Raw genomic sequence first — 24,452 nt, forward strand, 5'->3', positions numbered from 1 at the left:
TACGTTCTGACAAAGGCATCATTAGGCAGTTCGTCGCTGTGCCAACACGGAGCGCACGTCCACAAGCCTAGCTGGCCTAGCCTATCGCTCCTGGGCTACACCTGTATAGCCTGTTCCTGTACCAAATACTACAGACGATTGTAAGAGCGGTAGGTATCTGTGCATCTAAATATATATCTAAACATAGGAAAGGTGCAGTAAAAGGACAATGCAAAAAAAACTTTAAAAAATAGTACATCTGTATGGGCCACTTACCACGAATGGAGCTGGTAGGACTGGAAGCTGTTCTGGGTCAGTGAGCGGTGCGTGAATGGGAAGGCCCAGGTCGTTCCTGTACGTGACTGTGGACTTTATAAACACTGTACCCTCAGGCTACACTAAATTTGTAAAACAGCATGAGATTAAATCAAACACAAGAGAAAATGATGCAACCAAGAGACGCGGTAAACAAGATGTCTGAGGCTGCTGCTGGTGTAACATGGCACATACCTTTACGGCAAACTTTTTTTCTTATGTAAGTAGAAAGAGTACACTCTTAAAATAATGATAAAACTATAGTACAGTAAATACCTAAATCAGTAACAGTTACTTACTATCGTTACCAAGTATTATGGACGGCACATGATTATAAATGCTATATACTTATACAACCGGCAGATTTGCTTCCACCAGCATCACCACAAACATGTGAGTCATGCATTACACAGCGGCGTTATGAGGGCTCCGATGTCACTAGGTGATAGGAAGTCTTCACTATAATCTTAGGGACCACCGTCATGTATGTGGTCTGTCACTGACCCGGAGGTCTTTCTGCAGTGCATAACTACATTTTTAATGTCTCATTTTAACTGGCAATCATACAAACCATTTGCTTTCAGAAAGAGACTATTTGAGAGTCAAATTCAACTTTGCTTAAACACAAGAGATACATTTCTGGAACACCATAGAGCCATTAAACGTAACATAGGGGGGAAAAATAAAAGACTAGAATTGCATGCACAAATTTGTAAAACATCTATAAATGACGGTGAATTTAATACCTTAAATTTTGTGGAACTGGACCTACTGGGGATCACAGCTTTTCACAGAGAGACCCTAACTTAAAATAAAAGCCATGCTGGGCTGTGAGCTAGCAGGCCACGCCAGTCAGCACCCTGATTAAACTGGGTGCCCTTTCGGAATAGAGCAGGCTCAGGCTTAGGTCCAGTATGACCATATTGCATAAGAATTTGCAAAAGTGCCCTCGGACCCAAAGAATCCAACTGCACATTTAGGGATCAGCTAAGAACAAAGTCTCTGCCACTGAGACAGCCAGCCACTGTATGCCAGAGCAGTAAAAATTCTGCATTGTGATACATATGTAGTTAGGGGCTGGTTTGCTTCTTTTCACTGAATGCCCTTCCAGCAAATAGAAAATATTGTCCCTTCAGGTTAAAGTCAGCTCTAACATATGTTTTGATAAACTGTAAGTGTAGAGACTAAAGTAGCTTTAATATAAGTATCTCTGACACTTTAATTTCAAGTCATCCAATTGTTAGTGCAGCATTTTTCTTGGAAATAAAACACTGGCTTCCCAAACAGCATTGGGTAAGAGATTAAGATTTTATCTTAATGACCAGCAGGGACCAAGACTGTATCGAAAGCAAAGTAAGTAACAGGGCAGAATAGTAGGTAGTTAGCTGTAACACCTGCAAAAAAACTTAATGGTTGAAAATCAACTGCCATTGATTATTTCTCATGAGTTTGAATTGGCAGGTGGGGTCTACTGATCCAACCCCGCCTGGGCTGAGTTGGGCTTGGTCATGATGGATTTGCTCCATGTGGCCTCTCATTCTCCGTTGGGCTAGCCTGGGCATGTTTTCCTGGTAGAGGCAATGCGCTACGACAGGCAGTGGACAGGTATACCACTGTCCAGGCCTCTGATGGCATCAAGCTTGTTCCTGTCCCATTGGCCAAAAAGGTCAAGCCTAGAGTCGGCAGGGGAGAGGGCTCCAAAATAAGGGCATGGATCAGGGAGCGGTGAAGTGCAGGAGCATTAAATCAGCCTACTAGCAGTTACTCAGATATTTTATTTCATAGAATTTACATTGCCAAGACAGTGGTTTCCAAGTTTTCATGGTCTGAGAAGCACATTTCTTTGGGTCTCCGTGCCCCAGGCCAGCCTGTCCAGAGAGGGTCCTGGCTCCTGTGAAAACAGGCATGAGCTTGATTGGACCACGCTGCTCACACTCTGTGAGTTGCTCTCCACCTGCAGTGTTTGCTCAGGGGCTGCACCCTCTGAGGAAGGAGAAATCCAGGCACCAACACATGACACTGAGCTGCCTCCATGAATGCGATGCCTTTCTTGCCCACGTCCAGAGTGCAGGTCTCCTGTTGGGCCAAAAGCAGAAGTCTGCTTTCCAATCAAGTTGATCTTCCTGTAGGAGAGAGCTCTCCAAGATATTCTTCCAACCAGTACATTGGCATCCTTTTAGCCAGACACGAAAGCACTGGGACAATATGCCAGGTTACCCACCTGGGGTAGCGATAAATTACTGCCCAGGCCAGTCAAGGAACAGAGAGCTCACAACACCTGAGAAGACAGGAGTAGGATAGCAGCTGAGGACGCTCTCCTGGAATAACATCCTCCAACATGCAGGGAGGAAAGAATGTCGCATGACTCAGGAAGATTCAGAAAGACACGGAAAACACGTGGCCGAGGAAGGAGCCACGGAGATTGCCTTTGAGAGAGTTGAGGGGGGAACCAGTCAGAAGGTGGGAAGAGGCCCAGCTCTGAGGCGAACAGGGAACAAAGAAGAGAAGGCTAATATTAAAGTGTCAGAGTGCACCCGTGGGAAGGAGGGGGAAGGCCAAGCAATGCAGGGCAGAGGGAAAGAACAAGGAATGGGCTTTGGAGAAAGGACGCTGGAGAGAAGCAGGCTGTGGCTAGAAGATGAGAAGGGGGACAGACTAACCACTGTACCGGTCGGCTGCCTCCGCCCATGTTCTCCATTTACTAAACCGTAGTTACTGCCACGCAACCTTCAGGCTCTTAACCTTCATTACCATTTGTCACAACACCCCAATAAGGTTGGTACTGCTCTCTCCACTTCACAGAACAAGGCGGAAGCACAGAGGTCACGTTAACATGCCCAAGGTCACCAAGGTATAAAACCGTAAAAACAGAATTTCAAAATAGGCTGTTTTTAACTCAAAACCTACTCTTAGCCACTGTATTAATTTCCTGGGGCTGCTGCAGCAAGGTGCTGCCAACTGGGTGGCTTAAACAACAGGAATGCATTGGCTCCCAGTTCTGGCAGCTGGAAGTCTGAGGTCAAGATGTCGGCAGGGTTTGTTCCTTCTGAGGGCTGTGAGGAAAGGATCCATTCCAGGCCTCTCTCCTTGGCTTATAGACGGCCGTCTTCTCCCTGTGTCTCTTCACACTGTCTTCCCTCTACGCGTGTCTGTCTCAGTGTCCAAGTTTCTCTTTTTCACCAGTCACACTAGATTAGGGCTCAACTCTACTGACCTCCTTTTAACTAATTACACCTGCAGTAATCCTGTTTCCAAAGAAGGTCATATGCTGAGGTTAGGGTTTCAACATATGAATTTTGGATGGGGTGGGATGAAAATTCAATGCAGAACAGCCATTATCCCCTACTGGCCCCCAGAGGAAAGACGGTGCAGCAGAAAGAACCGGTGACTGGCCTACTGAACTTGAACAAAGCTCTTTGCTCGAGTGCCTCCATTTTCTCATCTGTAAAATAGGATAATTTCTCCTGGCTCATTTAGTCACTGTAAGGAAAGAATGAGTTAAACATCCATCGCTGGCTCAGACAGTTGCCTGCCTTCCCCATCTCTACCGGGAACTGCAGACGTTTCTGCGACTACACAGGAAGGAAGGTGCAGCCCCCACAGGCGTATTGGCTCTGTTCTCACCTGGCATCTCCTTTACAGGCACAGAAACCACCAGGGTAGGCCCCTGGCTGACACCATCAGATGCAGGCCCCACAGCCCCACTGCAAACAGGAAACACAAAATCTGAGTGTCCTCTTTTGCCCAAAAGCCGCTCACTGTGCCTCTGGGTGAACACAGGCTGCCGACTTGGTCTAAACAGCTGCAGCTGGTGCTGAGCCAGGGGGCTGTGGGGCCAGAGCCCAGAGCAAGGTGGGGCCACTGCTCAGGCAGCCTTTGGCAGGTGCTCAGGGCATCAGCCACACAGATGCATCAAAAATACAGGAAACAATATACCCCGTTTCTCTCCTGGGGAAATGGACCATGACTTGCTAAAGTAAGAGAACGTCTCACAATCCCATTACTAAGTCTACTCTGGGGGACGCTCCTCGACTGGAGACCCTGGTGAGCCTGGCCACAGTGTCCTATTCACAGAGAAAAACACCCCTCGTGTTACCCTGTTCTTCACTGCATAACCTCAGGAGGGCTCTGCAGGGCTTGGGGCTGTGAGAACCCTTGCAGCCAGCATTGTACTGAGTTTTCACTACTGCCACACTGCCAGCCTGCAAAACACAAATGGCCCCAATGACAAAGATGCAAGTGACAATCACAGTAGTAATAACACAGGGATTAGCAGCTCCCATTAACTGAGCATGTACTATGCCTTGGGCATGCTACTTGTATTAGGTCATTTCAACCTCTGGGTATCATCTTCTCTATAGGAGGCTGGAACAGAATCATAGAGTTAATTTTCCCAAACCACACAGATAGCCAGACTTAGAGGCAATTTCCTTAACCAGGTAAGTGGTGGTAAACACAGTTTGGGGGTCACAGAAATTTGGGGGTAATAGCAGTTTGAGTGCACCTCACTGTGAATTATGGAACCCTTCTTCAAGCAAACAAATCAAGTCCTGGTATGGTGGGTCTTATTTTTTAATCCCCCATGGGGATACATCAATTAGGAATCCTGCCAGGAAACCATGCCCCGTGCCGACCAGAGCTTGCTGTAACTGCCCACGTTTGCATTTTTCTGCAGAGGGCTTTCTTAAAGTGGGACACACAAGTAACCTCTTTTCATAAGCCAAGTTTCCCATCTAGATCCCTAAGCAGCAGAGATGGCAGGAAATGGCAAACAGGATCCTGGGGATAGTGCCACCCCCAGCCCCTGACCAAGCGGGGCTGCACAGGGCTGGCCAGTGTCCCGTGGCCCTGGGCTCCTCTGCATTCCCAATGCCCTCCCTGGGGCCCACAGTTCAGTGCTCGAAATTATATTACACTAGGACTGTCCCCATTGTTATGTGCAACATGGATGTTTTTCACCAGGTCCATTTCCCTGTACACACCCTAACCCCAAACTTGACATGCTACATGGTCCAAGTAACATGATTTCAAACCTGATAACCAGCAAATGCTTGAATCAACCCCTCTGGGGAAGAGGCGACAGACACAGCTTTCCTGTGACAAATTCCTTGGCGAGAAGTCTGACAGGCACCTCCTGTGGGGAAGAGAAACACACTAAGGTCCTGGGACTGGGCTGGCTTCAGAACCCCGAGGCCCCTAAAAATGAGCTCCACATCCCCAGGACTCCAGATCAGGGACCAAGAAGCCTCCTCTGCCCCGAGGTTGGTTGAACCTGTGCCTGGGAGCAGAGGCTGAGAAGAACGAGGGAACATGGCGGCAGGGCCCACCCCCAGTTGGGGTGCCATCACGTGCAGGGTCAAGGCCAACGCTCCTCCAGGAAGAGTCTGAATGCCTGACAGGCTGCCTTGAAGACCAGCTTAATCCAGATGGAGAGATTAGCACTGAGGCCTGGAAAACAGAGGAAGGACGGGGTGGGGTGGGGACAGTCATCCGGTCCAGCAAGTCAGTAGGGCTGGCCGCCACAGTACACTGCAGCTCACACACAAACCACGGGGAGGGGGCAAAGCTCCACCCTGCTCCCTCCCTGTCAGGGCTCACATGGGCCATGGCAGAAAGGCCTGTTCAGGTGGCTGGAGGACGCCCTCCAGGATTTCACACGTCGGGGAGGGCCTCTGGCCTCAGGAACATACCATGCTGCAGATAAACAAAGATCCTTGTGAATAAATTCTACCTGTGAGTGTGTGCCAACATCAGAGGAAAATGAGTTCCCATCCACCCGCTGGCAAAGCAGAAAACACTACAGAGGGAATGGATTCCACCGTCTTCTCCACATTAGACACACATCAAATAGTAAATTACATTTTATTTCATTTACAGAGACCGTGGGGCAAAAGAGTGGTGTCTGGGCAGCAGTACACAGGTGAGAAACACCTAGAAGAAGCCTGTTATAAATATACCGGTGTTCTCAAAGTAAAGTGAGCATGGGATCCCAGGGCGGCCATGGAGGAAGGAGCACCTCTGAGCTGCCCTCTGGGTTTAGACCAGGAAAGGCCCCTGACGGCCAGCAGCCCCTCCGTACCACGTCTGCCAGGGCCGCGAGCCGCCCTGCAAACAATACACGTACAGCTCCCTTTGAAAGCTCAGCAGCAGGTGTGCAGGGAGGTGCCTGGTGGTGTGGTCGCCAGTGGGGGAGGTTGGGCAAGAAGAAGACCGCCTGCCGCCCTCTTCTCTACAGACTGGATAAAAATCCCATGTCCCGAGGCTTGACCAATGACCAGTCCATTCCGTTAGTCCTGACAGTCTTCTCCTGCTCCACAGATCTACACCGTTCTGTGCAGCGGCCCCTCCCCGCCCCTGGAGTGCCAATCTGTGTGTCCAGGTGGCTGTGGGTTCCGGCCAGGAGGAAGAAGGCAGCGCCCTGCCCCCCGGCCGGTCCTTGGGGTTCCAGGGTCCCTGTGGGGTCCTCACAGGCCAGGTGCTACAGCAGCTTGACGTAATTCTGTGGAATCAGCCCCCTCTTGCCATTCAGAGTCCCCTCTAGCCAGCCAGGTTCCCTCGAGGTTTGCACTGAAAAGGAAGAGAAATAATTTTTTACCAAAATGCCCCCAAGTTCTTGCCCCCTGTGAATTCACTGGACCACTGTGTGTCTTAAAGGCCCAACCAATAGAGGACTGGGCCACAGCGGGCCAAGTGCAGCTTCACGGCCGGCAATACTCTCCATCCACAGAGGTCGGTGACGCACTCAAAGCCCTCCTTTCCAAGGCCCCAAATGCTGTCCTGACACAACATCCACCTTGTGGACGTCCTTGAAGCATGTGATGCACAGAGACCTTAAGGAACGTGTCCAGAGTCACACAGAAAGCAGACAAGCCAAGGTCTAATCTCAGACAAAGTAACTCCCGAGTTGACAATCCATAGCTACCTGCTATCAATCCCTCTTCGCTTCCAAAATCACACTGAGAAGCTGGTGTGTAGAGGTATGTGCATATATATGTACGTGTCTGTGAACAGAAACACACATACACCCCATATATGAACAGTCACACACACCTTTTTTTTTTTTTAACACAGACTCCTGCAAGTCCCCTAGGGACTTTAGAGGTGGAGAACCTGTCTCCAGTGTCGGCCACTTATCAGCCTTTCCCGTTATCCACACGGGCAGACCTGGGTTTGGCTGAGGGCCTGGCCCTCCCTCACGTGTCTGTGGGCCCAGAGAAGCCATCTCTGTGCCCAGTGTGGTTCCGAATGAACGACGTCCTTGCTGGCAGTAGGCTCAGGGCGAGCAGACTATGACTCCATTCTGGTTATGGAGACGTGAGGGCAGGGAAGCTAGGCAAGAAGTCTGGGAAACTTTTCTTGTTTGTAAAGAAAAGGAACAAAAGGATAAGGCACCCCTCTTGCTGCAGATGACTGCGGCCAAGGAGCCTAGAAATGTGGCAGCCACCTTGACTCCATGAGAGAAGCCAGACGCCCCTGCCCCAAAGCTGAGGACGGTTCAGCAGAGGTAGAAATGCTCTGGACTTTGAGAACATAAATTAACCAACACTGGGGGGGAGGGGGGGGCGCTCCTTCCAGACTTATTACTGGGTGAGTTAATCCATTCTTATGACTGATTTAGCCACTTGCGTCAGTTTTTGTCACTGCAGCTAAAGGCATCCTAATAGATACACCTTCTACCGGGGTCACTGTCTCACAAACAATACGGTGGAAGGGTTTCAGAGGCTCCCAAACAAACCTAATCACATCATGGAAAAACGCGTCCTTTCTCAAATGGTGGGCTTCAATACTCAGCTTTCCCTTCTGCCATGTGGTGTGCCAATATGTGACAGGCCTGGAGGAGGGCAGCTGTGTTACCACACTCTCCTCGCAAAAGTGCGTGTATAGGCGTTCTGGTAGCAGGAGTGATCTTCCTTCTACTCTAAGAGCAAAATTTCTCCACAAAGTATAATTCTGTCATTACGTGAGGTTTTTTGTTATTGTCTGTTTTCTGACACTATCAGGAGTCCCTGGCTCTCAAGAGTACCTATCACACACATATACAGAAATCTCTTCTAAATGAAGCAACTTGTTTTCTAAAAAATAATCGCCAGCAAATGCTGCATTACTGACAATATACTGCTATGCATCGTGTTGATATACTCCATATATTCCAAACATTCTGGCTAATCAGCCATTCCTGTCCAAGCACCTAAGGTTCTCACTGCTCCCCCAGAACTCTTCTGGGCAGCTCCACCCACACATGACATCACTGTTTCCACAGCAACCAGTGAATGTCATAATGAGCAGAGCAGGCCTGGAGAAGGAAGCAATCGAGGGGGTGGGGGGAGAGACACACACTCAACCATAGGAGGAATTTGTGAAACATTAAGCCAGGCATAGCTCCTAAATGCCTGTGTGTGAATATCAAACCTTCAAAATCTGCACACTTGTTTCAGTGTGCAAAGTCAATACCCACAGATAAAGATCCGCATACTACTCAAAGCAGCAGAAACCACGTACAGCACAGGAATAGGAAGGGAATTATAAACCACATGTTTTCGATAATAGCACTCCTCGGTATCTCAGATTTGGCAAACCTGGAGCATTTGGGTGGTTTGTTTGGGGACTCTGGGTGACGAAAACAAAGGACGTGTATCAGAAGTATTCCTTGACTCCAAGCGGCACCAGCTTCTTTACTCCTGGAGACAGATGTCCTGGATGAAGACCCACAAGAGTGAGAAGGGCTGGAGAAGAACCAAGATTAAGGCAGACATGGGATGCCGGCTGCCCCTGCACAGCCTGCAGACGTCCAGCTCCTGGGAGCCAAATGGGCCAACTCTCTCCTGTCCAAGGCGTCAAGGGATAGGCTTATGCTCCTGACACCACCACCACGAGTGGCTGCTTGCTCTGGGATGCTGACATGTGGGGGGGACAGAACATATCCCACCACAAAGCTCCCACGGACACTTACCGTCCTCAAAAATCGCTCCTATTTCAAAAGATAATTCCGAGCTGTGTTCTGCTTCACACGGATACACCGCCCGAGCCTTCCGACTGGACATGCTGAGAAGGGAGCATGAAGGACACAAATTAAAATGTGGAGACACTGGGAGAGTGTAACCTCACCTGCCCTCCATCTCCCGTGGCCCAAATCTCATTTATCTATGTCCCCAGTGGGACAATTCCATCCACAAAAGAAATTAGCAGGGAAGTGAACATCAGGCAACACTACAGCACTTGATTTTCAAGTAAATGATGGGTTTCAAATTCAAATCTTTCTTTAGGGAGCCTCTCTGAGCAGCTTTCACTGAACCTCTTCACCTAATTCTCCTCTCCACCCAGCAGGATGGCCTTTCCCATCATTCAGCATCATCAGAACCACAGGATGTGTTCATTTCCTACGCACTTCTGTTTATCTATTAGGTAAAGCACCCGTGTCTTGAGACAGAAGACACAGCAGTGGAAAGACAGAGGCACACACATACTACGTGGCTTCAGCAATGTGTGCAGACACTGATCTGTCTACACTGATCAGCTTCCACGCCGTTCTGGAAACGAGCTTATTGTTCTCACTTAGGTCTTCTTTATTTAGACCCCTTCACACCTGCTCCTAAAAGCTGTATCAGGCTCAGCTTCTCACCACTTGTCAAAGCATCCTAGGTGTGCTGGTGGGGACAGAGCATCCTGGGGAGGGACAGAAACCACGCTGTGAGCCAAACTGACTTGGGGTGGGGGGGTGGAGCCAGTCATGATAAGAGCTTCAGTCCATCACCCCAGAGGAAGGGTCTGCTCAAGGCCAGCACCTCTGGCCCTCTGCACGACATGGCTGTGGTAATTACTATTTTCAGTGTCCAGCTGACCTTCCCGTCAGACAGAACACATGCTTTATATTCGTATATAAGAAGTTCTTCTGAAATACGTGGTTTTACTAAGTTCAAAATCTGCACCAAAAAGAGTGGGTTCAAGCAGGTGTGACATAAGGTAAATTTTTCCTAAGAACATTCTTGCTCTTGAACTGAGGCACTGCGCCGAGACAAGGCTGTGAATGTTTTCAGGGGTGGGGGACAGAAGAACCGGAGTCGGCCTTTTCCTCAGAGAACACAAGGACCCATCAGCACGACTGAGCGGCTTCCGTGTGCGGCCGCCACATCCTGCCTCATCGTCCAAACCACGTACCTTTCAGGTGGCTTGTCTGCTACAGTGGCAGGAAGAGAGAAGGGGCAAGGTGACGACTTAGGTGAAGGAGGTGTACCAGCTGGGGTGCAGCTTGGTGTGGGTGGAGACTGTGGGTTCAGCCACTGGACCATTGATGATCGGGTCTGGCTTGGGCTAAGGGTGGAAGTTTGAAGAACAGGATTTAATAGTATAAAGGCCACAGAACCCCAAATACATGCTACCCCGATCCTAAATAGCTAGGATAATGGCTCCCTGCTCTCTCCCAATGACCAGAAGGGACAGAGTTCTTTCCACATCCTCCCAAGTCTGTAGCCCCAAGAGCCACGCCCCCAAACTAGAGATGCCTTATTGCACTTCTCCAGGTTTGTGGAGAAGGAGATCTAGTCTTGTCCAATCTAGCACCATACCAGTTCACTAATTAGGACACTGGGAATAGGTGCCCAAAATAGTTGCCTGGACTTTTAAGGTGTTCATGTTTTCTGTTTATAAGGAAAGTCCTAAGAATTTTCAGTCAAACTCATGACCTCTATGGGCTCCAAAAATTCAGCATGTGGCCTTGGAATGTTTCCAGCTCTTTCATCTGGTCATATACATGGAGCAACTCAGAAAACAAGTGCCACTGAGACTCACGATCCCTCAAGAGAGGACCAGACTAGCATGTAAAGGAGAAACTGATGAACAGCAAAAACCTCTGTGACCAGAGCCTCCACTAATATTTGCAGATAAAAACAATGTCAAAAGGTCAGTGAACAGACTCCTGGAGGGGCCTCTAAACATGAAGGCAGAATTCAGTAAATACGTGCTGATTTGGATTATAGTATCCTTCAATGATCTCAAAACTGGAGGCATGTGACTGTGGTATAAGAAGCTCACTTGAAAAGCACAGCACTTGAAGTTTCTCGGCGTATTCAATCCCATGTTCGGCACATACGTATTGTGTCCGATACACTCAGATGCTCTTCACCTCAAACTCACCCTCTTGGCTAAAACCAGTTTCCTGGGTAGCTGCTTCCTGTCCTTCCACATTCCTGGGCATTACCTATTGATTCTTTCTTCTCTAGCAAAACTAACACCAAGGTCTGTGCATTTTCACTTCAAATAACTCCCAGGCTGTTCTTTTCTCTACCTTCTCCTTATTGGAGACGATCCCATTCTCACTGGCACTGTTACCACGGTGGTCTCCTGGCTAACCCCACAGCCCATTCCTCAACTCTGCCAGCTCTCAGGCTCTCCCATGCCTCTGTTGTCTCAGCTGTCTCTTCCTCAGCTCAGCTCCAGGAGGGCCTGCCCCAGTATTTCTACGTTGGCCTCTCTCAGTCATAAGCTTTCTCTGAAGTCCCATCACACTGATAAAAGGGAGGGCAGGTTGGCATGAGTTGTTCTGTGATGGTGTCAGAGATTTCTCGTCTTTGGGGCACGAGCACATCTTTGGCTCTTTTTGTAGACCTCACGTGGCCAGGCAGAGTGCTAGGCACATGAAGTGTTCACCCCACATCCAAGCAACCAATTCCGATGTTTCTAAAACTAAAACTGGATTTTATAAACCAGGTACCGAAAATATTACACTACTGTCTTGATAGATATTTAGTACACAGAAGGTTTCCTATCCTTTGATCAGCAAGGGGTGGCAGATGCACTTGAAAAAAAACATTATTCTTTGAACAACGTATTTACGTCTTCCCTCTCCAGCCATTCATTTGAAAATCATAAAACCTATTTCACACCCAGCACAGAGACCCATAAATCTCAAAGTGATGTCTGCTACCAGCAGCAAAAGTCACTCCGTTCTTTTATCAGAAAATGAACTCTAAATGGTGTCTTGCTAATCAGGAAAGGAGGCGAAGGGATGAGTGAAGCTCTGAGGGAGAATTTAAGACCTCCTTAGCCAAACAATTGCCATTTTATCGCCCAGCAATTATTCAAGGTGCTTGGAGGCTAGTGGTGGTGGAAGATGAGACGTCTTGCCACACCCCCGTCAACACTTTCTAGTCATAAATAGTCAAGCGATTAAATGACGGCCATCCATCTGCTGAGAGGGAGGACAGCTACAGGGTGAAGAGAAAGCAACAATGCGACTGTATTTATAAGGCTCTTTAAAAAAACAGATCGCAGACTTTATAGCTATTATCTATGTAACCCTCACATCTTTCTTAAAAAAGAAAATAAGTAAATAAGTGTTTTGGATTTTTTTATAAAGGGCAAATACCACTTTTGGAAAGTGAAAGAATTGTTAGAATGGCAGATGCAGAAGGTAAGGACCTGTCCCTTAGCTGGGCTATCTCCATCCTGTCCCAAAGCAGACCTCAGAATCAGCATCCCCTTCCAGCGCCAAGTTCTCAACCTTAGCCTTTTTGGGCTTTTGCTCTATCATCTTTTTCTTGTTGTTCAACATATAGGTGTGTTACGTGATCCAGTACTAACCGGTTCACCAGGATAACCTGTCTGACTTGCTGCCACTTACACTTCAGCTTCTGTATTTGAGTTCCTGGGTCTTTCCCCACAGGATCTCAGAAGCCTCAACTAGTACTTCTCTGGATTTCAGAATCCCACGTGGGCACAAACATTGCAGGCTGGGATAGTCATGAAAGGGATCAAAACACAAGTCTGGAAATTGTCTCTAGAGAGGCGGCATAAAAAGTCACGTAAAGAATCAATCAGAAGTCCTGTGAAAGAGGAGATCCACGCAGCAAAACAAAGTTTGGGAAGGAGAACTGTGTGGATACAAGAAACTTTCAAGGCTTTTCCACTGGGAAAGAAATGGGATGAGGCAAGTAGTAGTTAAAAAAATACATACTCAAGACCTAAAAGTGAGTTCTTACCTCAGCCAGTAGAGGTCGGATGATGGTATAATTCACAGGTGTCTCCCAAAAGCAAACTGCCCGTATTTTTTGAAGCCAAGCAATTATAAACATGAGCTTTTTTATATAAACCATCTCCTACTTTCCAGAATTTGGGTAGGGGGTGTGTGTGTGTGTGTGTGTGTGTGTGTGTGTGTGTCTTAATAAGAATCAAATTTTAATTTCTTTAAAATACAATATTTACATTTTCTCAACAAAGCAGCAGAGGAAAATATTACTTTTACAAGCGAATTCTGATATTCTCTTTCCCTTCTTTGATTTAAAACATTTTAGAGGAGAACTAGATATTTTGCAAATGGCAGCTCATAGCTAAGGTCTAACAGTTTTTCTCAACCTGGGCCTTAGGAGAGAATTAAGCCCTGAGGTGTCCAGGTATGTAATGAATGAATACCTCTCCTATACGTCTAGAATGGTCCTAGCTACCTATGGTGTTGCGTCTCTCGTGTTTTTGCACATATGACGAGCAGAGGAACTGGCTGCCTTAGAAGACTACAGAGCAAACAACCTTAGAAGATAGATTGTGTCTCCCTGGAAGCAAAGAGCAGGTTTTACTGCCCATCATAAAAGATCTGGGTTTCCTAAGCTCTGGGCTCTCCTCCTATAACACTCCACATGCAAGTGTCACCTGGCCTAAGGGCATCACCCTGGGGACACTGGGACTTAGGGAAGTGCTCCTCTGACTGTACTATTGCTGTGAGTGGCAGAGTCCTTTGGCTGTGACCCGGAGTCCCTTGTCCTCTGTTAGCATCCATGAAACCACCACAGGCAAATATGGTTGTTTGCAGAGTAAAGTTTCAGCCTTTACAGCTCTTGAAATTAACACCTTGGGAGAATTGAGAAAATACTCTCATTCAGTACTCTGTGGTTCAGAGGAGAATATAGCTAGCAAAGTCTTTGGGTTAAAGATCAAACATGATGGGAGACATAAGAATAAAAAGCTCATTACCTACTAGAACACAATGAAATGTTTTGAGTATCCTCTCCTACCCCTTCCCAAATCTATCCATCTATCTATCTATCTATTTTCTTTTAATTTACTTATGTCCTTCTTTCTGCTGCCCCTTTAACTAAGGATTTTTGATGAGTAAGCCTGACGTGATCACAAACTACCCATGTTATTTAATGATGAGCTGCTGACCAATTACAAAAAAAACTAAGTGCTACATGTTTCTTGAAGGCCAAGTTGTAGCTTGCAAAAAAAAAGAAAAGGAGACAGAAGTCAACTCTTCCTAAAAAGCTCAGAAACCACATTTACCAAAACAGAAGTGCATTAAAGAGGAATACAAATACCTGTGTGCCAGCTTCCTAATTTCACACACTACATGGAAAAAGCCTTCTCCAGAAGCAGAACCAGCGCCCCATTTCAGTGTAGGGAAGCCACCATGACTGCCTTCCTTCAAAGAGAATGTTTCCTTCTTAAAGAAAGGGACACATGGAAACAAGAGGGTTTCCCTATAAACACAAAGAACAGCTAACTCAGAAACTCATCCTTGGAAATACTTGTAGTGAAAGTCTTCCTGGCTATTCCGAAGGCAACAGAGAAGTCCCTTGTGTGCAGTATAGGGTGGGCAGAGTGGGCGAGAGCCCATCAATGGGGACTAGGGTAGCATCTGTGAAAGTGAGGAGAAAATGCTCATCTATCAAAACAATCAACACTCTTGCTTTGGGAAAAAGGTCTGTATCTCAGGGAAAGACCCTACAGCTTGCACTGTGGGGAGGAATAAACCCTCAAATACATGAAATTAGGACAGTGTGTGTGTGTGTGTGTGTCTGTGTGTGTACAATTTTACAGAGTTTATTTTTCTAAAATGTAACAAATCAGCAGTATATGCTGCTTCTGATTCAAACTGTGACCCAATCGTCTCCAATACCAGACTCTACGCTCCATGCATATTAAAAACTTTTTGGCAGCAAAAAAGCACCAACATTTCAAATATGGGGGAGGGGAACTAGGACCTCAACTGAGAAAATTCAACAACAGCTGCAGGCAGAGTCACCAGAGAGCTCCTGCATCCAACAAACATTTCTTGCATAGCACTGACGGGTCAGGCTCTGGACAGGGCGAGCAAAACAAGCCCCCGACTCCAGGCTCTTTGAGCACTGAGCATAACTTAAAATTCGAAGGATGCAGAACAGGGAGAAGACATGTCAAAAGAAGAAATGACTGCTTATAGAAAGTGATTAAATCCCCCAAATACCAAGATATTTGACGGCGGTTAAATGATGTCAGAATGAAATCAGAAGTTTGTACCGGGATGAAAGATTTTAAAACCTCATTTGCAAGGTCTCCGAGCAGAAGCTAACACATTAGTGAAATGATCTTTCATTCCAGCCTGAGAAACGCACAGCATAAGTCTAGAACAGCTGTCCTGGGCAAAAGTGTTTGAAAATGTTAATAAAGACAGAAGGAAATATTGTAGATCTGTACATTACGGGAAATCTCTGTTCAAATAAATGCCACAGTTACTCCTTCAGTGCCAGAGAGGGAGAATTCCACAGCCAGCACGTGGTTGGTTCCCTGTGAGCAGACAGAGGGGGCCGGCATGGTGGGAAACAAACAGCTGTGACAAGAGTCACTATTGGGAAGGAGGCCGTCCCTCACTGCCCATAAGAGGGTCCAAAGGGACCCTGCTCGCTCATCATTCATGGTCCAAGAACTACCTTTCGGGCTCCATGCTAGGCCCGGTGACACCCAGGGGGCTATGACCTCTTCTCTCCATGTGCACTCAGGCAAGTGGGTGGAGAGGCCGTGTGATGTGCACCGTGTAGGGAGCTGCCCAGGGGCCCTCAGGAAATAGAGGAGGGAGCAGCTATCACGTGGGCATCCAGGAAGGCTTCCTAGAGGAGGTGGTGTCTGCCTTGAACTGATGCTCTCATCATCAACGTCATCATCGCCTCTTTACACCCAGGCTCCTTCCAGGCAGAACGGCGCACACAACTCACATGCATTAGGTCCCTCATCCCCCGCCACGCTACCAGGCCACACTATGTATGAAAAGGTGAAAGTGACTCACTCAAGGTCACGTCAGTACCAAACCCCATTGTGACAAGACTGCAGAGAGCTCATAGCCTCAAGTCCTTCTGAGTGGCTGGAATGCACTCTCAGGAGCGATGGGAAGAAGAGATGCCAGGGGGCAGGACCAGAGGCAACAGAGGGCTACGGAAGAATTGTAACCACGAGAATTCCAAGTACATGAAACGCCACCCTCTACAGAGAGACTGCGGTTCCAAAGCCAGCTCTGGCTGTGTGCCCGTTTCTTAAGCTCTCCGTGCTTGTCCCTTTTTTTGGTAAATACAAAGAAGGACACTTCTCACTGGCTAGAGGCTGTGGCGGGAAGGAAAAGGATGGATTCAGAGTGCCTCTCAGATGCTGCAGCACAGTTGGCATGACAAGCCTTGCCCGAGGCTCATCCAGTGACTCACAAACTCCCCGGTCTCAGTTTCCTTCGGTAAGATGAAGGTAATCATTAACGGGCTGGTCGCTGCAAGACTGAAATGAGATGAGAGGTGCAAAGCACTCAGCAGTGACAGGACCCAGTCTGCACTCAATAAATGAAGCCCTTATTACCAGTATTAGGCGTTTCTGAGTCAGAGCTCGTCTCTCTGGTTTCTAACTACATCACCACTAACAAATCATTTGCTTGACCTAAAAACAGCAAATAATCTACGTCACAGGACGAAAATACAGATATTAAAAGGATGTCACCATTAAAAAAAAAAAACACAAAGGTGCTAAATGTAACGTAGTAGGATTCCAGATTGGGTCCTGGAATAACAGAAGGCTATGAGTGGAAAAACTAGTGAAATCCAAATAAAGTCTGTAAGTTAATAGTATTATACTGATGTGAATTTCTTATTTTTAACAAAAGTTCCCTGGTGCTGTGTAAGACGTTAACAGTAGGAGAAGCTGGGTGAAGGGTTTCTGGCAATTCTTTTTATACTATCTTTGTAACTTTTCTGTAACTCTAAAACTATTTCAAAATCAAATTTTTATTTTAAACAATAGGTTGTAAAAGGAATGACCCCAAATAAACGTTTCAATCACTGTTACAGTAAAGGCCTTTTGAAATAACGCTTCCATGCTCAAAGGCATTCAAAAAGCATAAGAGACACTTTTGATTGGTTCAATGATAGGAAAAAATTCATGAGGGTTACTTTTAAAAATTACCTGCACTGCCCATCTGAAAAATGGCAATTAACCATACTTCTTGAAACTGACTTTTAAGAAACATGGGCTCTTTCAAATAGGTTAGTTTTGTTTATAGATTAGATCGGGGTCAGCAGAAATTTCTGCCGAGGGCCAGACAGTAAATACTTTAGGGTCTGCAGGCCATACGGTGAGTCTCATGACTACTCAAGTCTGCAATCATTGCATTGAAAAAGCAGCCATTGACAAAATGCAAATAACTGGGTGGCCGTGTTCCAATAAAACTTTATTTATAAAAACAGCTGGCAGTGAGCCACCATTTGCTATCCCTACAAGGGAATCCATTGGTAATGGAGAGTGGGGAGAGATGAAGAGGATGATGATGGCAAATGCCCCTGGGCTTGAGAACTCCCTGTCCCCTGCCCCCACACACACACTCCATCTTCACCAGTTTTGTGGCATGGACTCCTCTGTGTGCCGGAAGCCAACCTGCAAATACCCAAGGCCTTCCTGCAGCAGAAGCTCTCTTCAATCACTGCTCACAATCACCTCCCATGCAGGAGGGAGACAGCCAATGCATCGAGCTAGCATATAAAAGCAGTAAGTTGCTCACCCTTGAGGAAAAAAATGTCTTTTGTAGAAGGCAGGTGGGCAGGAAGAGATGGAAGGGCACTGCAGGAAATGAGTCAGACACAGACAGAGCCTTTCGAAGGAGGCCACGGCCACACCTAACACTCAGCCCTCACCCTGCGGGGTACTCTCAGGTTCCTGCTGGCTTCCCTCCTTAGCGAAAAAGGACTCCACCATCTAGTCAGTTTACAGCTCACAAAGGTCACTTATAGGGTGATCATTTTCTTGGGTTTGGCTCTAAAAGAACTATCTTAGAATCACATCTCTGACCAATCTTTTACTCAGTGTTCCCCAGAATTCCATTTATCTTCCTTCCAGATGGCCACTGTGGAGTCAGGTAAGAGGGCTGAACTTGAGCTTGCTAGTGAAACCGAAATGGAACTATAGCTTCATTTCAGAAAACTATGGGGCTTTAGAGGTCTCAGCGCTGTGGTCCTGCAGGGTTAACTGACGGGAATGTTTCTACCAGCCCAGTTCTCATGTGGAAAATAGCTGCCACCCAACGTGAGGGCTGAACATAAGACAAGGGCTACCTTGTACAGGTCGAAAGGGGTACAACATCAGTCTGCTAAGAAAAATCCTCTGGTTTCTTACCAAGCTGTTGGATGGGTTACCTGATGTGATAGGTGAGTCACTCATGCTGCTCAGAATAATTTATAGGGTTGGCAGGGTTCCCGTGGGAACCCCAGGCCTTGGACACATAATATCCAAGGGCCATATTCTCAGGGGCTTCTACAAAGGAGGTGCTGACCCAGAGAGGCTAGGAGAGGACCTCTAAACTGAGGGTCCTCCTGGAATAACTACAGTAACTGCTGCAAACAACCCAACTTCAGGTCAACACCTAAGGCTGCTTCAAGACTAGGGAGGTTATTTCCCTGAGCTATTTAATGAGATTATATAATGGACAAACCAGGAAGTCGGGGTAAGTTAAACTAAGAGTATCAAGTTAGGTTCTCAGAGGGGAGGGAAATCCAAGCAGGGAACTGCCCAGAGCTCCCAGGAGGGCAGGGATGGGGTTTTACAATGTGTGGTTCCTTGAAACCTCACAACAATCCAGAGGGGCGGATGCTGTTATTCCCCTTTTACTGATAATCTTGCTAAGCCATGGTTTGCTTAAATAATTTATAGAAAGCCTACAAAGTTTTAAGATGCAGAACGAGGCTGCAAAGCCAGGCGTGTCTGACTCTAAAATCACTGCTTTTCCAGTCTAGACTATCTTCCAGCTTACAGAGAGCTCACGAGGGCCCTGCCAGCATTTCAATATTGAGACACAGCCAGCCAATCCTTGCATAGCAAGTGACAAATTGCAACAACAAAAAAACCAATGAAACTAAAAAACAGAAGACGACTAATGAGAATTTTTTTCTTTTTTTTTTTAGTCTTAAGCAGAAAATCTCCTGCAACATTCAGATGTGTCTCTTTATTTTGGAAAGTCGACTTTTCATTATGGGGCTTTAAAGTTACATGACGAATCGACATTCTGGCTTGAAAAGAAAACCTCCAAATATCAGACCCTGTAGTTACAGCACAGCAGAGGAAGACGTGAATTAGGCCACACGCAAGTGCCAAGTACACAATAAAAATACCCTGGCAAGACACAGGGATGTGCATGGGCAGACGTGAGCATGCCAGGCCGTGGGTAGGGCATCATTTCTCCACAGATTGGAGAGAAGATTCAAGGCAACACACAGGACAAAAGTCGCACCCCAAAGAAGTGACTGTACACAGACAGTGAGGGTCGACGGCCAAGCATGTGACCAGTGATTAGCTTCAAGACCTGTAGTGAAGCTGAAGGGAGATGACCGGGCATCACACCGCTCAGAGACATTAGGGACGCCGCTCTGTTTGCAAAACATCAAATTTCCAAGTCCTTCAGCTCTGTTTCAGGGGAGGACACCCTCTACCCCAAATCTCAGCCAAAGGTGTTAGATGATGAATGTGCAGCAACCAGATTCAAGTGTTTATTCCCCAGAGACAATTCTGAACCACAGTCACATGACTTAATTCAGTACACCATCTGCAAAACAAGGGCAACGGCCAGCGGACGGTTATATCACACTGGGTCTCAGATTTGGGAGAAACCTATAATTCGAACAATGTTCCCATATGCAACCAGACAATTTCCATCCTTACAGTAAAACAAGTCTAAGGGGACCGTGATCACTGGGACAGACAACTCAAACTCCACTAGTCCTTTACTAGTCGGGCAGCTCGGGGCAACTTTCCTACCCTCTTTGTGCCTTGGTTTCCCCCTCTTTAAAAATAAAGATGTATCTACCCCACCGGGTTCATGTGAAGATTAAGGTGAAATATCATTTATAAAGCAGCTAAAAACAAAATCTGGTCTCCCCAAATAATTAATGCTCCATGGTCTTTGATCTTGAGAAATGCAAGAGGGTAACTATCAAAGCAAACCTTTTCTGTAGTCTCTAACCACCAGCTACCGCTGAAGCAAAGGCTTCTGCCCCCTGTATGTCCCCAACACCCAAAAGGAAGTCCAGAAGGGAGATAACTTCTGAGCAGAATTCACAAGATAGCGGCGGGCTCACAGCAAGGTGACTTGTTCCTCCTACTCATTTGGCCCTGTTCTTCCTTACACTAGAGCTATCTTAGACCTCAATCCTCCTGAACCCACCCAGGGACTTTGGTGCTCACTTAGGAATGGGAGAGGGGACTGGCTTCCAAATCTGTCTTCACAGAACCCAGCCCCAGAGAGTACATTCCTCCAAATGAAGGCGTTAACTCTACTAGAGATCTCGGTCAGTGTTACCAGCCATGGTCTGTAACTAAGACCAATCTGCAGGTGAGCAGAGCAAAGATCTAACCTTGTTAGGATATGATGTCCCTACTAACCAGGAAACATGCTGGAAATTCCTAGGACGGGCAAGACGTTCCTTTGGGTTAAGTATCACTTTCTTCTAATCTCTTTTTAAATCTGCATAGCTTTCCTCCCCGTGTTATAAAAGCAATTACGTGTTCATTTTAAGTCAAGTTAGCAATAAAGTAGAAGTGGGGGAAAAAAACAAATTTTAAAAGATAAATTCCCCATTTCCTTTCGAAACAATAATCATAAGAAAACATGTAAAAATAGAAGATACCAAATTCTAGGGTGAACTGATCACCCCTGACCGAACAAGGTGAAGCGGGGTGGGGTGGGGTTGAGGACACCCTCCCTGAAGGGACAGAGGCGAGGGGAAAAGGAAAGAAACAGATCAGGAAACGGTGAACACAAAGTTTGCCTCTGACTTCTACCTTATAATTTCTAGGTATGAGCCAACTTTCATAGAAATTTGTTAGAAGATTATCTGAAATGATTATTTTTCTGAGTTTTAGACAAATCATTCATGGCTTGTTGTGGTATACTAATTAAGTTTAAGGGGTACCTTGATAACTCCCAGCAAAATTAATCGGCTTTTCTGAAACGCAGTCATGAAAGCAACCGTCAACTAACTTGAAACGCCAAGTAGGTGTCTATGGAAAATCTCTATAGGTTTGCCCAATTTAAAGGAAGCAATTTATTTATTGCGTTGACAAGAACAAATATGGTTACCAGTGAGTGCACACACAGTCTGTGGATGGCAGGCACACAGCTGTACATGGGAATAGCAGTCTACTGTCTAATGATTTTTAAGCAACCAGCTTCAGGTCTGGATAGGTAGGAATCCCTCCACAGAACAGTGGCGCAGGGCAGCACCAGGAACATGTGTGTTAGGAATACCTGAACATCTGGGATTAACTAAGCCAAGCCTCTCAGCAGGTAGGAGAGAAGGATGTACTGCTTTCCTAGCCTGCGGAGTGAGTTGCATCTTGGGGTACCAATATTCCCATCTGCAAAGAGCTGTTTTCTAAGATGCCGCCATCTTGAATGTGGGAATGTACTGGCAGAAAAGGAGGTGTTCCTTTTCATTTGAAATCTGTAGAAGCAGCAGACAGCAATGCCTGATATTTCTTAAAAGAAATTTTCTTTTGTGGCAGGGAACTTAACAGGATTACTTGTCAAGGACCTGCTCCATCACTTACAAGTGAAGAAAACCTGTTTAGAGAAAACTATTTTATTGGGGGGAAAAATGACTTTGGAACATTTGAAATACCGTGACCTATGATGTAATGTCCTCCAAGGAGACTGAGCTAGCAATTCTCCACTGGCACTGCAGTCACCTCTCACCTTACTGAGTGTACAGGTAAGTAATAGCGCCAGATTGATTGACCACAATGAATAATACCCACAAGTCATAAACATCAGCAGAAACCCAAGAAATCCAATTTTGCTGTATTGTATTCTACCTGTCAGAGGCTACAGCTGTATTGACACACTGCCTATGTCAGAATCTCAGCTTCTATAAGTTTTCCTCTGCAAATCTGCTTTCCAGTAGGTGGGGTCATGGCAGTTCTGTACAACAGAGCTACTGAGTGTCCCACGTGATCAACATACATTTGGAATCCATTTCTCAGGACCTAAGATAAGGCAAGTGTAAGTTTTGGAATGGAGAGTCACAACCCTAGATTAAAACCAACCAGCCTAGGCACTGCTTCCTTTTTAAAGCCCTGGGTAGAGTTCTAATGACCCATAGTAACTTTGGTTGTATTCAAAGGGGTCTTAATCCACATGTACTCAGGTCCTTCTATAGTCTGTACGGCACAGCTGGTACTCAGGGATAATGGATTAAAAATTACACAGACTACACACACCACGAAAAGTAAATTTACAGATGCTAAGGAAACAAAGAAAAATGCTACAAAGAGAAAATGGGGAGGTTAATTCTGTGGACTTCCTGAAGGAAGAGTGTTTAATGTTTAGAAAGAAAATGGATCAGAAACCAAACAGAGTTGTCTAAGAGGCATTCAATGATGTACAGAAAGAAATGAGATTTCCAAAAGGAAAGTATTTTATAAATACATAATAATTAAAAAGGGAAATATTTATTAATAACTATGTCAATATCACTAAAAAGTTCAAACAGTATAAAACCCAATTCCTAGCCTCAGGAATGATACAATCAACCTTGGCAGGAAGGAAAGATTAGATAGTGTTATGGAATGAATGTTTGTGTCCCCAAAAAATTTCTAAGTTGAAACCCTACCCCCTCCCATGTAATGAGGGCATGAGGAGCTGGGGCCTTTCGGGGGTAATGAGAGTTAGGTGAGATCATGAGTGGGGTCTTCGTGAATGGGATCAGTGTCCTTATAAGAGTCATAAAGCCAGCAGTCTACCAGCTGAAGTGGGTTCTCGCCAGAACCCAGCCATGCTGACAATGGTATAGGCATATAGATACACATACACCACCCAAATAACACTAAGTGGTAAATATTAACTAATACTGGAAGGTAATATTGTCCTCAAGTATTGGGTATAGACAGAGAAAGGTAGTATTTAGAATCTTCCTGGAGACTAGAGTACTCAAGAAAGCTTCCTGAAGGTGAAAACAAAATTAGACCCTGAAGATAGGTTAGATTGGTCTTGAGTCAAAAAGGAGGGGGGACATTTCAGGTGGAAAGGACCAAAATCTGCAGGTGGCACACAAGGGCTACTTGAATACAACACATCCTCCTATGAGAATTTAAAAAGAAAAAAGTAGAACGAGATATTACTTATCCTAGTTACACTCCTCAGAAAAGCTGTTTATAATCAACACATGCCTAGAACCATAGAGGTTTGGAAGGACAAGTGTCTGTTCAGGGTTAGCCAACCATCGCCCAGGATTAGGTTAGAAATGCACATTTTCAGGCTCCCCTCAAACCCAACAGTCACTCTGGGGTGGGGCCCAGCAGTGTGGGTTTAACAAGGTCTACGGGTAACTCTAATGTGTTTTCCAGTTCGAGAGGCACCCCTGACTTAGTGGTAAATCTGGGCTGAAACATGCTTGTAAGTAAAGCCTTTAAGAGATACACAAGAAACATTCTACATAGTTAAGAGAAATATGGATCTATTTTATCTAATGCACAGAAAAAAATCAAGTTCTTCATTTCCAGACTTGTTTCAAAACTACTTATTCCCCCCGCCCCCTTCTTGGCCTCTCAATGTTGGAGTGCTTTCCATGACATTTTAAAATGTGTATGAATAGCAAGCTGGGGAATTCACTCCTCGTTTGATTTATGACCAAAAATATCAAGCTCTTCATGTTTTAGGCATGGACGTGCTGTGAATTGAGCATTGGCTATATTGTGGTTCATAATGTCACTTTTCTACAGAATTACTATGGAAGGAGGATGACTAACTAAACTGTTCTCCACTGACTGCGATAAACACTTATTGAAAGAAATCATTGGATATCTGGTTTTTGCTTTCACTCATACACACTCACTCACACACACACACCAAATTCCAGCCAGGAGTGCCAGGATTACAGATTCTAGGTCCCTATGTACCC

The 24,452-nt window shown here is 46.1% G+C and overlaps 1 protein-coding gene across 4 annotated transcripts in view; it reads right to left on the reverse strand.

The window, feature by feature from the left end:
* Positions 1–6,137: 6,137 nt before the first annotated feature.
* The window catches only part of ARHGAP10 (Rho GTPase activating protein 10), a 245,553-nt gene continuing 227,238 nt past the window's right edge, over positions 6,138–24,452 (reverse strand). For all 4 annotated transcript variants that reach the window (XM_074338460.1, XM_074338458.1, XM_074338459.1 and 1 more), the window contains 3 exons: positions 10,450–10,602; positions 9,245–9,336; positions 6,138–6,861 (listed from right to left, as the gene is read on the reverse strand). In XM_074338460.1, the coding sequence (XP_074194561.1) occupies positions 6,773–6,861; positions 9,245–9,336; positions 10,450–10,602 (334 nt within the window). In that variant the 3' untranslated portion in view covers positions 6,138–6,772. The remainder of the gene's footprint in view (positions 6,862–9,244; positions 9,337–10,449; positions 10,603–24,452) is intronic.

This window comes from Rhinolophus sinicus, linkage group LG07 (genome assembly GCF_036562045.2).
Source record: "Rhinolophus sinicus isolate RSC01 linkage group LG07, ASM3656204v1, whole genome shotgun sequence".
NCBI lineage: Eukaryota > Metazoa > Chordata > Mammalia > Chiroptera > Rhinolophidae > Rhinolophus > Rhinolophus sinicus.